Genomic DNA, 14,103 nt, shown 5'->3' with positions numbered 1-14,103 from the left:
TATACCAGTGCACATTTCTGAATAATAATTCAGTATAAACTTATGATGATGTGCTTTGGCATTAATTTCCTCCAGACCTCTAAACTCTCCTGGGGTTAGTCTACTCACTGTTTTGAGGGTTAAAACAAAACATGGTGACACAGTCTTTAATTTCCTTGCGTGACGAATAATAGTCCAATAGACCTGAGGTCTGCTCCAACTATATACTACAATAAATCAAGACTAAGACCTTCCTGCTATTTATTATGGAACTGCACTTGCACAGTAACTTTTACACTGTATTTTGCTGTCGTTCATTTTTTCGTCTTTTATCCTTTTCTAATTTGTTGTAACTTCCCCTTTTTGTCTCTTAAATGTTGCTTTTTGCTGTTTGTGAAGCACTTGGAGTTGCCTTTGTTTCTGACAGGTGCAATACAAATAATCATGCCACAGATATACACAGACAATTACAATTCCACAGCGTGTGTATGTGGGCAATACACCTCACTTGTCAGACTTCCTTGAGTAAGACCAAGAACTATTAGACCCAAAGACCTTGTTCATAAAATAAATGGAAGATATCTTTCCCTATCTCTCAGTGCACGTCTCTCAGCAGAACGTGCAAGGACACAGTCGCACCACAGCCTGCCTCAACCTTGAGAGTGCCCTCCTCTCAAACTCCCCTCCACCCCCCCAGGCAAGCTGAGGGTGCAACTAAAGTGCTGTCACACTGACCCCTGCGGATAGAGCAGGAGAACGGGGCAGATGGTGATCAGTGGTGAAATGTACTACAAGAAGTACCCTGAGCATTTTGTCACATAGAAACAGACCCATACCTTCACACCCCCAATTTGTCTTTCTTCTTTCTCTCTCACCCACACACACACATACACGCACAGACATACACTCATCCTCTGAAGAAGACTGAGCCCTAAGTAGTCATGTTCTAGTTTTAATGGTCACTGTCCTGTAGTTGAGAAAAAATAAGCAGAACAACAGCTCAGGGAAAAGCGGATTAGGAGTTAAATATGCTCCAGCTCCTTCTCTCCACTTCACATCAGTAGGAAGGCCATATTATCCCCTTTTTAATTTAATACCAAATGCATAATTAGATTTGCTGGCACAGTGTTTAATTTCATTCATTGTAGCACACAGCATGAGTGCAGCCTCATTAATTGTGAGAAAAAGCAGAATTAGTTGTATAAATTCTGCACCGAAAAGAATTGAGGATGTAAAAAGAAAGGAAAAAAAATGAAACTAGAATTAACATGAGCTTCCTTTGCACCTGATATGTCAAGTACACTCCTGTAACTCACTGTAATATTCATGAAAGCATGTGACAGATTTGTGAATTTAGTCTTCCACTGTTAGCTTTTGATTTTTAAGCTGCTTAAGTAGGATTTGTTGACCTGGAGGAACGCTGTCACACCAAGATGTTAATAATTTCCTAATTTGACAAGTGGAAACAAAAGAAGACGAGGGTGGCTTCTGTTTGTTTTTGACTGCTTTGCTGAGAGAGCCAATATCACAAGGAAAACAATAAGATGCTTGAAGGACAAAACCAAGTCAAATCAGGATGTGAGAGATAAAGAGAGGTACATTTGAAATTAAAAAAAAGAGAATACTATCACAGGAAAAAAGCAAGCTTGTTTTATGTCTCTGGGTATGAGGGGATAACTTATTTGTAAGTTGTTTTATTTATTTTTTTCTTTTTTACTTTTTATCTGGGTGGTAGTCCCACTGCCTGCCTGACCTACTGCCTGAGTAACTGTCTTGGGGTTTGGGCCAGGACCCAAACAGGCACAGTTCCAGCACTAGATCAAGCCATCCATCTGCATTAAATAAAGGATTAGGGACCCCATGGCCTACTGTAAAATCCACAGGCCAGAGAACTACAGACAACTGTCAGGTGGATCATTCAGTCCATTCAGCACTATCTGCTCAGGTGCATCACTTATAATCCCAGTTATGGCCATGCCATAAATCACTTGAGCAGACTTGCCTGTATTGTACAAAATACTCAGGGAAACAGCATTTGTTCCTTTTTATGTATTGTTAATGATCCTCAAAAGATATGAATTCTTTTTTTTTTTGACTCTATTCTCCTTTTCTTTCCTCACAGCAGAGTCATGTCTTCCAAGCAAGCCACGTCTCCTTTTGCCTCTGTGGTTGATGGGGATGACACCATGAGTCAGGAGCACTTGTCTTGGGAGAAAGAGGAGAGTGCCGAAGCCCATGGCACGCCACAGCTGCCCCTGCACAGTCTGCTCCACGGAAAAGCCCATCCCGATGAAATGCAGCCGCTCAGCAGCGTACCGGCAGAGAGCGACTGGGACAGCCTGGTGTCAGCCCAACAGCGTATGGTGAGATGTCAAAATTCAGTAAACTTATTAGGGGTGACAATTTACTAAAGCAGTGTTTTAGTTTTTTTAGTGTTTTTTTTTTTCTACCTTGCAGGCAGCCATTTCAGTAAGGTGTAAAAATCAGTTTACGGAGAATTACCATTCAGCAGAACAGACTGAGATGACACCCTGGGTTGAATGAAATTTACAAGACAAGTAATAAGAGTATAGCACTCAGGTCTCTCTGAGGAGTCAGTGAACGCCTTCCAATGAAAGCAGTTTGCTAAAACTTTGCCAAAATTATTCAGCTTAAAACTCTAAACCTTTTTATTTGATGCCTCTGTGGTAGGAATGGAATAAAGGAAAACTGTGAATAGATGTGGGAGAGAAGCAAAAACGATGAAGTAAAAGTTTCTTTTTAAAGAAAACCTCATAAAGCCGGACCATTCCAAACCTATGAGTGTGCACTAATGTCTTACTGTCCTCCCTTGGGCATTCAAGATCCAGGCTCAGCAGGCACTCATTGTTCCTTGCTTGTACAAAGAAGCTCAGCCAATACTCTATCCTTAGCTCCAGCCCCATGGTTCCCTAATGCTGTGAAACCTCAGGGATTCTGGGGTCTTCAGATAGGCAGCTCTGCCAAACACTAAACCATCAGCTATTATTAGGTTAAACAGAGAACCTCTAAGTCTCCCTTCAATAACGTGACATAAAAATGCATCATGACCGATAGAAGAGGATGTAGCCTCATGTGCTTCCTTTAGCTTGTTGTTGTTAAAGAAACATGCCTTGTCCTTAGTGCATGTGTTGTTTTTCTTGCTGTGTATAAGCTACATCTGCAGCAAGAGCCCAGGCGCTGTACATTCTAAGTGCGGAGCTGCTTTGATGTGAGCAGAGCGAAGAAGAGCTCAAGCACTTGTGGGCTATAGACATGGGAGGCAGGTGGTTGTCTGTGACAGACGGGTCTGAGGTAAAGAGACCCAGAGGGCCTCTGAAGTAGCTCTGCAGTTGGCCACTGAGACCCTCAACACCTCAGCACTGCAGCAGAACACACACGCAAACAGACACATGAATAGGCTCTGTAGCAGACTGCTCCTCATCATGCTGGGGTGTGACAGTGTAGGTAATTGACAAGAAAAGGATTGCTCAGGTGTCATCTTCATCTGAGGCTCATTAGACGATGCCAGTAACAGGATTTTAGCAAGCTTTAAAAATGTTTCTAAATGTCTACCAATACAACCAATATTTAATCAAAATTATAACTACTAAAATACTGCTAATAATTGTTTATACAGCACTAGGGTTTACAAAGCATAGGTCAAAATGTGATCTTTTAAGGCTGATCTATTTCTGAGGTAGACAAAGCTACCAGTCATCAATCTAACCTCAGGAAAGATGAAAGGGTTATACAAGTCTGACAAGTCAAAGGAGTTTGGTATATTGCATCATAAATGGGTGAATGACGACTCTTCTAAACGTCAACGGCTGAATGTATGAGCATCTCTATATTACGTCTCCTATAGCCTTGATCTTGTATCATAAGGAGAATCTCAAATGATATACTATACTGTTAAAGAGTGTAAATGCTTCAACTTGGATTTATTGTTGGAAGTTACCTAGAGGGAACTATGGGTTAAAAGAGTGAGTGAGTGGAAGGACACACACAAAGAGAGTGAAAAAGACAAAATGAGCAAAAATGTGCAAAAAAAAAAAGAGAGAGAGAGAGAGAGAGAGAGAGAGGAAAGGTAAAATGGAGGAGGGAAGGGAGAGATAGAGGGAAAAGCATAAGGCGAAAGGAATGAGAGCGTTGCCTTTGCTGATTACCTGACTCCACTGCTGTGCCATGCGTCTGTGTGGGCTGTGCCCTGAACCCACGCCAGCTGATTAACCCAGCACTGCTACACTCCCCTCAAGCACTCTCCACTGTCTCTGCCACACTGCATATTCATCCAGCACAGGGCTGGGAGGTGCAGAGTAGGCCGCTCGGTCGTGCCACCCTGGCGCTTGGTACCAGACCATCCTACACACCACTGCAACTCTGCCTGGGGCTCGACATGCCACGCAGGGATGAGGAATTGGCACCGCCAACATTTACCACATTCCTGACTTTTTTTTTTATTTAGGATTGTCAGTGGCTCCAGACGTGCTTGTATCGTTTAACCCTGCTGTAAAACACTTGGTTATCACACTGCCATTGATTGAAGCTCACTTTTCCATGATAGGCGTGGAGTGTGTGTTGGATACAGATGTGTGTCATGTTTATTCTCTTCACTATGAGGGCCAAAGTTTAAATCAGAACTAACTGTTCCCCCGTTAAAAGGCTGCGAACTCCTGGCTGCTTAGCTGCCTTCTGCATTCTCAGACTCCAAAAACCATAATTAACACCACCTTCTGTCAGACGCAACCCTCAGCCATGGTCTGTGTGCTGACTGTACACTCCCATGTGCAGTTTTCTCTCCCCCCTCTCTCTCTCTCTCTCTCTCTCTCTCTCTCTCCCCCTCGAGCTCTCTCCCATTCTTCTCCCCATTTCCTTCATGTCTCTGTTTGTGCACAGGGAGCACTCAGCCAGTCAGCCAGAGACAGGACCCTTAGTTAAATACTAAACCATACACAGGTGGGACTGAAAAACAACAACAGCTCGAGACAGGACACAGATTTACGATGGCTCAAGGCACTCAGCTGAGAATAGGTCTCCACTAGAAAATGAACAAATTACACAGCAGTCACCCTAACACAAATGCACACTCAAAAGCAATTTGAGAAATTACAGTTGGGAGGTTTCTCTGTGTAGTCTATGCAGATGAAAAGTAAAGCCTGAGCACATTATGGATATGCCCTACGAAAGTGTACCTCATCATTTCATCTCAATTTTTCACTTGTCATATCTCATTTACCCGCGCAGTCAGCTCTGTAGAAGATACAGGAGCTGCTGTATGAAAGCCAGAGAGGAGCCATTTGATATGGCCAAATCACCCCTGAGCTGCAAACACCTAGCAATCACTGCATTTGAATGAAAAATTGTCAAAAAGCTCAATGGAGCCCTGAAAGAACACAGTAACGCACTCATCATTTAATACAAATCCCATCCCTTGTTGCCATTCCAACTTTTGTTTGTCTTACAGGAATCTGACAGCAATAAAGTATGTTCCCTGTACTCCTTCCGGAACAATTCTACTTCCCCACACAAGCCTGAGGAGGGGGCCCGGGAGCGAAGCGACCTGCTGAGCGGATCAGCGTTTGGAACTCCAGAGCGCCGCAAAGGAAGCCTGGCAGATGTAGTGGACACGCTGAAGCAGAAGAAGATGGAGGAGATGACAAAGACAGAGCAAGACGGTATGACTAACTGTGTGTGTGTGTGTGTTTAGGGTATGCGCGTAGCAATACCTTTTTCGTCCTAAGTGCGCATGATCATCCCAAATTTTTCCCTCTTTCTTTTTAAAACTTCCTGGCTTCTTTTCTCCTGTATCTCTCCTGTCTCATACACTCATACGGGAACACACAAGCTGGGAATACTGACGTTACACTGTTTCCAGTTTGTTCTGAACCTCTTCCAATGTGACAAAGACTGTGTGGCAGTGCACCTCAGCATAAGTGTGGTCTTCTTCCGTGCCAAGGCAAACTCTTTGACTATAAAACTCATAGTGCTGACCTGATGCCAGGAACATTACCTCTTTTTATTTTGCTACACAGAACGCTTTTCACTCTGCACAGTTGTTCATCAAAGTTTGCTACACACAAACAACCCCAGGCCCTTCTCCTGTATTTTACCTGTTTTGTTTGCCTCACTAATTCATCTTATTCAACACACCACAAAGATTTCAGTTTTTATTTTCTTACTATTATGCGGAGAGTAAAAAAAAAGAAAAAAGAAAAAACCTTTTCTGTGATAAGACTGTTAGGTCTCTGTCATATGTGCACCCATTTTCACCCTGCTCGGCTCTCCCTCCCACAGCCTGCAGTCTATCAAGAGTATGGCGGAAAAACAAATATTTGAAAGAGCTGCTGAAACACATCCCCCTTCTTAATTAGGGCTGTAGTAATATAACTACATCCAATCAAATGTTAAACCCCCTTGGGAATGCATGTGTCTCATTTAGTGTCTGGGGAGCTCTTAGCTTAAGCACTTCATCAGACGAATAAATTAGACCTCTGTTAGCCTAAAAATAATTTGCCACTTCTTTTTTAAGTGTTCGTTTGGTGATCTTTGTATCAGAGCATCACAGGCCCTCTCACCAGATAATCATTTAGCCACATCGTGATATGGGGACTGATTATTTTGTGGTGTGGTTTTGATAATAAAAGGCAGAACAATCCGCCCTTATTCATCTGAACTCTGATAAATTGGAGATCATTAAGAAAACTGCTTTTATTAATGAAATGGATCAAAATGATCAACATCTCAAAATATGTTGGAGACATTAAACACATAAAACATGCTGTGCACATTTTTTTTTTTTTACACTTTATGCCAATGGAGGCTATTTATACTGTAATCATCTTCTCAAAATCTTTTATATTATTTAATGACCACTAATATTGACAATCTACCTAAAAATATTCCAAAGGCAAAAGCTATTAATCACTATTACTACTGCAGTACAACAGAAATGTTTGCCTCCGTCAGAAGTTTTCACGTATCTCTCCGTCTCATAAGAGTTTCCTCTGAATGCTCCAGTTTTACCAGCTGACATGAATATTAGGAATATGCAGTATTCTGGTTTCCCTGGTTTCCCACAGCACCTTACATGACAAATTTTGGTTAGTAAAGAAAAAAAGTAAAAGCAGTTCTACTACTACTTCTTAGTTTTACCCTGAGGTAAGAATATGTTTCGTATGGCTTGTTTCTTGCGGAGCTGATTTTCAGGGCAAGATTGTCAGTGCTCTTTGTAGCGGCGGCGGGTGTTATGATAATGAGCCCCAGCTGGTGAAGGCTGGTTGTTGCAGTAATTTAAATGGTCAAGTGCAGCTTGTAATCCAGGGCCGTATGTTAGCGCAGGGAGGAGAGGGTGCTTTAGAGTGCCATACAGCTGTTTTAATCTCCTGTTAATAATAGAGACTTGGTCTGCCTCATGCGCTGTGCATCATCGCCACCAAAATAAACTCCCTTGTTGCAGGAAATTAGTTTCTGAGCAGGGAACACAGCAGAAGACAAGAGGCTCACAAAGTTCAGTATGCTGTCCCTAAGCTGCAGGAACTGAGAGATACTCTGTTCTTGAGAGCACTTGAGAAAGCTTCAGTGGTGATGATCAGTGATTACTGTAAAATGGAGGGAGAGGGACTCTTAGAAACTGCCGAAGGAAAACCTCACAGAAACCTCTGACGAATCATAATCTTACGTCTTTGTTTATGGAGTGAGACACGTTTGGAAACTGAAAAGGGCAGGATTGTCCATTAAAGAGCATACAAGAAAGTTGGAGAAGCCATTTGTTGTCTTAATGATGTTGCTAATGTGGCACAAGCAACAGATGAGCTAAATATAAGCATGACAACTGTTGTGTCTAATTCTGCTGCTTTGGTGCCTGCCTGGTCGGGATCACCGAGGTCCTCAGAGACTCTTTGCCATCTGCTACCATTCTTCTCTGGGCTTGCTTGTCTGGTCAAGAAAGTTCATTGTCCTGATGCACTGAGAATAAACACAGTGACCTCAAGCGTAGAGGAAACAAATGGTCTGTGGTACATTTTTTACACAGTGAAACTGCTCATACTGTATATGGAACATGAAATTATACTTAGAGTGATGACAATACTGCTTGAAGCTTTGGGTCACAAAGCTTTTGTTGACATGGTATCCAAATATTGTTGACGGTCTAAGAAAAAAAAAATTAATAAATAATAATACTCTGACCTCTACTAATACTGTGTGTCTCCATTCAAGGAAAATTATTAGTTTCCTTCACTGACCACGATGCTCTATAAAGACTATAACAATAGAGGTGGTGCTCAGTATTGTAGATATCACTCCTCCATCCCTTCATCTCTATATACTTGCACCCTTTCACCCTCTCTATCCTTCCACCCTTCCTCTCCATTTCTGGTCCTTAAAGTGCTTTAAGTGCTTGTGACTGTGCTAATGAATGAAAATGTTCTCCCAGCAGCGAGCACCGCATTTAGCTGAATAGTCACCTTTGCTGTAAAAGCTCTATTAGGCCCAGTTGCCAGCAGGGCTAACGATTGTGCCCCATGTTTATTTACTAGGTATTGTAAATGCATTATTTATGGATAAGTCTCCAGACAGCACTTGTCAAGAGTTAAAAATGTCAGTATAAAGTATTAGGGGAAAAAGAAAAATAGCCACCATTATAAAAAGCCAAGGTGACCTTGATTTGATTCACATGCAATTAGAACAGCTTTATATAATGCACTAAAGTATGAATCAATACCGTGCAAGTCAACACAGAAATACTTTGTGTGTTGAGTCTTTATGATCGTCCCCAAGACAAGGACAAATAATTGGTTTTCAGCTCCTGTCTTTGCTTTTAGGGATTTTCCAGAGGCCAGTATTTACTTGTTGAGTCCTTGCCAGTACAACCAGCACTGAACTGGATGCATTCATGCATCTTTTCTCATCTGTGTGTTATTGAGTGGTATGTTGAAACAGAAGCAGCCTCATTCTTTCTTTTTGATCTGGTGAGTAAAAGTAATTGTCTAAATGAGAGAGATGTAGATAGAGATGAATAGGGGTAAAAAAAAAAAAAAAAAAAAAAAAAACAGCGTTAAATGATCTCAGTCAAGTATGTTTGGTAATTTTAGAACTATTTCCAGTGTTCTGTTAAAATGCATCTATTTTCTTATTATTGGTCAAGTGATCCTTCCTCTTGTATTTACTAATGGTGACTACGATAGCTATGGTGTCCAGATTCACAGCTCATTTCCCTGGATGCTGCTGAGAAAACAGAGCTGCACGTGACCCATGGTCCTCCAGCCTGTGAACAGGTGTGGTCTGAGGACATTTGAGACAGCTGTTAAACTGACAGTGGAGATTTTTAACATACAATCTGTAGCTATAATCTATAAATATCAATAACCCAACAATTTCCAGTTTGCATTATAGAAATAACAGGCAATCACATACGCAGAAGGCAAAATTTATTACGTCTAAAATCCACCCCCCCTCGTCAAAAAAAAAAAAAAAGACCAAAACCCAAAAAACAAAAACAAAAAGATGACGCCCTTCCTTAAAACTACAGCTTTTTTAGACCGGTTAGAGCAGATACAGTAGCTGCTCAAGCAGAATATTCAACACCTGGAGCCCTTTGACAGAGTCATGGCTAATTAGCTTAGCAGAGGGGAGCCATACCACCATTCAGCCAAACTGCAACCCGTTTTTAATCTCAGGTAGAAGGATATTTAATGACTACAGAGAAAAGAGTTCCCCTATTAGAGCGGCAGGTAACCTCACCATTGCATGTGACATAAAATAGCACAACACGGCCTGCCACTGTGAACTAATTGTGTCTGGGCATAGGGTTATATGTGTGTGTATGTACTGTATGTGCTTCCGTGTTACCACTTAGACGTTTCTTCCGCTCCCTCTGCCTTTATCACCTCTCCTCTATTTGTAAGTGTAATCCCCCTGGCAAGGTTGTGTATTATCACTGTATAATGACTGTGCAGTTGGTTGAGTGTGGGGGAGTGATCAGCATTGTGTGCGTAGCCCCAGGTCATTATCCTCTATTACAACAGGCCATGTAATGAGATTCAGGGATGGGTGAAAGCTTTGGAAGAGAATAGGATCAGCTCTAAGCCGGTGGTCTGATTAGCACTGATGAACTCTTGACTCTGTTGTAACACTGTCCCCTGTCAGTGTCACAGCCCCTGCTGACTCTACATGGAGGTTCACTGGAAATTGGATGCAGGTGCTTAATGGCACCAATGGATTTATGTTTGGAAATTTATTTAGTTTAAACGTAGCATTTAAAATTATTTGCGAAAGGTTTTCAAGGTTTTCTGAAGTTAAGTTACATATAATGCAGTATGTATTATAAATTATATTAAAAAAAAAGAAAATAACCCCCCACCCCAAACAGACTGATGCACTTTCTCCCCTCCTCTTTTAGTTCCCTCCCTTCTTCCCTCTCCTCTCATCCCAGCTGCCATGTCATCTGGTTCTGCTTTATCCCACCTAATTAATAGGAATCTTTGTTATAATGATCTGAGCATGAGCCTCTGACTCTATGCATATGCAATGAGGGCTGGAGATCCAGTTGCCTTGGTTGCAGATTTTGAGGCATTCTTCACACATAGCTCTATGCTGCCTCTGAGTGTAGCATCCTACCGGACAGCGTAAGGCCGGGACCCTCCTGGCAGGACACGCACACTGGCCAAACATCAGTCAAGAACCATCTCTCCTGTGCGCCATGTTCCCGTTTCCTTTAATAATCTGTTGTTTATTCTGTCAACATGATTTGAGCAAGCTAGTTATCTTGGTGCAAGTAATCTATTTGATCAAATAGCCGATATAGTTTTGTGTGTGTGTGTGGGGGCATGCTTGCATATACTGTATATGTCAGTGGGGGCCTTCCCCTGTGAATGTGTGTGTGAATGTGTGTGTGTGTGTTCTCTCTTGGCCTGTGGCGTGGTGCACCAGCCCAGCGGAGCAGTGCTCTGGTCTGTCACTTTTGTTTGAATAGGTAATGTAGATCTGTTCAGGCTGAAGAGACATGAGCTGGAATCGCTTGTTAGGACACATGATCAAAAGCGGCTCTCTGCTCTCTGCCAATCAACCCTCTTGTCACCCTGTGAAGCAGACGTTAAATAGATTTTTCGGCTGTATGCCGCGGGCAGCCTGCCAGCCTGACATGTGAACTTTCACAAAAAAGGGATACCCTGCCCCTTACTCCTCCCTAATCTTACTTTCCCATCCCTTTCCTTGTTCTCCAGTTTTTGCTTTTCCTTCCCTTTTTTTTCTCTCCTCTTCCCCATGTTTCCCCTACCATCTTGTGACCCTTCCCTAAAACAGATAAACATTTTCCCTCCACCTATGATTTTGTGTTTGCCACCCTGTCTTACTCTCCAGTGACAAAGTTGCTCCTCCGCCAGGCTGAGATCAGAGCCCAGGGCTAAATGGAGTGGCTGTATGAGGGGAATAGGGAGCCCAGAGTGCCTGGTCCACTGCTGAATTATGTATTTACTATCTGTTCCAAAACAGAGCCCCTCACATAACACAGGCCGACACAGGTTTCACTTTACACAAGCTAAGATACAGATTTTGTTGCCCCTTTCAAAATGGGAGCCCTTTCTGCTGTCCTGGTCATTCAGATGACAAAACAAGCAGCTGCTTCTTCAATGTGCAATTCTTTGCATTCAAGATCACCTTCCCCAGTTCTCATATTCCGATTAGTCAACAGTAGCAACTGCTGTGGAGCATTCCAGGGGCCATCTTCCTGGGTTTCAGCTGTTGAGCGTGTCCCCCTGCACCCATGCAGCACAAAACTCCCATTGTGATCCTGGCTTACTGGCTGCACAGGAACCCCTTGATAGGAGGAAGCGGGTGTCTCTGAGAGACAAATCACAGCCAGGGTTGCACAGAGGCTTGCTTGTCTTTACACACTCACACACCCACAGGCTGGTTGAAGGTATGTCTCATCAACTGCATTTAAAATTAAGAGCATTTTAATTCAGTGAGTGACATCACTGATTGTGCAAAGGGAATTTGGGGAAAATTGTAAAATACTGGTTTTTGCTGTGGGGAAGAACAACAGATTTACCTCTGCGTTGTGTGTGAGTGACTGGGTGATTAAATCAGCCGCAGTTTGTAATGGCTTGACTGTTTTATGTGACACCGCACAGAGACGTGAAACGCTGACACATAAGAAGCCAGAAGCCATTAATGCTACTATATTTGTCATTGGGCTGTGAAGCCTTGAATTGGGAAATATCAGCCTGGTTCTCCAGTTAAAGGAACACGAAGAGGGAGATATACAGACAAACTTCATATAATCAGTGAAGCAGGAGGAGGAGGGGCTGAGTCAGTCAGAAATGGGAAGAACAGAGGCTATTCCACAATGGGATGGGGAGGGCACATGTGTCCTGCTGTGTGTGTGTGTGTGTGTGTATGAATGACTGCAGTAGGGTTACACTGGGAGACTTGTGTGCCAGCTCAGTATCACTGTCCTAGCTGTGGCATTCAGCTCCCAAGCATTCTCCACACATAACTTGACAAAAGAGCCGGTGTCATCTGACCAAGGATCAAAATAGTGCGAGTGTAACTCACACCCTGGGCACAGACAGCCTCTGTGGCCTGCTAATGATTTCAGAGCACATTGCAGGCTTGTTCTGTAAGTCAGAGGTACGTCAGCCATTCAGCCGAGAGATCCGCCTTGACACAAGCAAACATGACAACTAGCGTAGATGCAGCCTATTAACATATTTGCATTGTTTTTTCCTAACAGCAAGAATGAATGTCTTACACCAAACTTTGATGTGTTGCCTCTTGAACAAAGAGACTCTTTAATCAGTTACCATGAAACAGATGTTTCCTCCCACTCGATGCTTTTGCTTTCTCCTTGTTCAATAACATTACATCCGCCAGGAGATGTGATGAGGATGTCAGAAGAAACGAATAGAAATGTGTTTTATTGCACCGCAAAGCCTCAGCGCCAATGATGATAATCATTTTACGAACATCATCTTTCTTTGAAAGTACCTCCAGTATAATTTTTAAGTCCGCACTGGATGAGTGGTTAATATGCCTTTAGACTACATTGTCAATTTCATTGCTCAAAGTTCAACCAATGGGTATGTTATCATTTGTCAAGACTTTTCTTTTTTTTGGGGGGGGGCGGGGGGGGGGGGGGGGGGGGGGGGGGTGTTATTTTTGTCCAAATTAGCATAAAACTGTCAAAATAAAAGTGGGTGATTATACCTTATACAATCATTTTATTTCCTATAGCCTTCACTGCACACCTCATCTTCCTCTTTCCTCTTCCTTTGTCATTTTTGTCTGGGTGGGTGGCACTTTGCTTCAACAAAGCAAATACTGTAAGCCTGTTGTTAGCTTCCCTGTTGTGAGCTGGACCAATGAGCTTGGTCGCTCATGAGAAGCACATTTCTCCATCTTGGCCCAGCAGGTCTTAGTCCGTATGGCTCTGTATCCCACAGAAAGGGAATGGGCCGATTGAATAGAAAAATACAGCTTCTATTGTTGCTGAACCAACTTGAACAACAGCACATTGAAACACTTAGCTGTGGGCAATTGAATGGGGTTTTCTAGGAGTTGGAATGCTTAACCTTTAGAAGCGCTATAGCTACTTCATCATTTCTTTATCCAGCGGCAAGGCAGGAGTCAGAATAGTATAGTAAATAAACATTCATTTTTAACTTTCTAATGACTTTTATTTATTCAGTAACTTTTGGTTTGTTGACACAATGTTACAAAAGACTACGAAAAGATGTCCACAAATTCTTTTTAAACTGCAGGTTTTTTTTGTTGTGCACACGTCCTTTTTACCCTCAGAGAATGAATAATTTAATCTAAAAATAGTGACCTTTGGTCCTACAGTTCAGTAAGTGGTGTGTGTGCACTCTGGCATCTTAGTAAACAAAGTTGGCTGTAAGATTCTGCAGATCAAGAAATTAATAATTTCCTCAGTGTGAGTTTAGATTTTCTTTTTTTTTCTTCATTATTTGTCATTTACTTAAACTATATGGTTAATTCATACACAAACACACACACACACACACACACACTTTGGCAAAATTCAACACATTTACAGTGTGCTGTATTAGCAAAAGCAAAAGTACAGTATATTACCCAGCTTATTCTTGTAATTTGTGCTTTTTT

General features: G+C 42.3%; 1 protein-coding gene across 6 annotated transcripts in view; it reads left to right on the top strand.

Annotated features, from left to right (window-relative positions):
* sox6 (SRY-box transcription factor 6) overlaps positions 1-14,103 on the top strand; it is a 137,774-nt gene that overhangs the window by 45,765 nt on the left and 77,906 nt on the right. For 5 of the 6 annotated variants that reach the window (XM_041036163.1, XM_041036172.1, XM_041036146.1 and 2 more), the window contains 2 exons: positions 2,102-2,342; positions 5,444-5,654. In XM_041036163.1, the coding sequence (XP_040892097.1) occupies positions 2,109-2,342; positions 5,444-5,654 (445 nt within the window). In that variant the 5' untranslated portion in view covers positions 2,102-2,108. The remainder of the gene's footprint in view (positions 1-2,101; positions 2,343-5,443; positions 5,655-14,103) is intronic. The other variant, XM_041036154.1, reaches the window with a different exon arrangement.

The sequence above is a fragment of the Toxotes jaculatrix genome, chromosome 1, assembly GCF_017976425.1.
Source record: "Toxotes jaculatrix isolate fToxJac2 chromosome 1, fToxJac2.pri, whole genome shotgun sequence".
Taxonomy (NCBI): Eukaryota; Metazoa; Chordata; class Actinopteri; family Toxotidae; genus Toxotes; species Toxotes jaculatrix.
The sequence above is the reverse complement of the archived record's forward strand: the minus strand, read 5'-3'. Positions and strand labels throughout refer to the sequence as shown.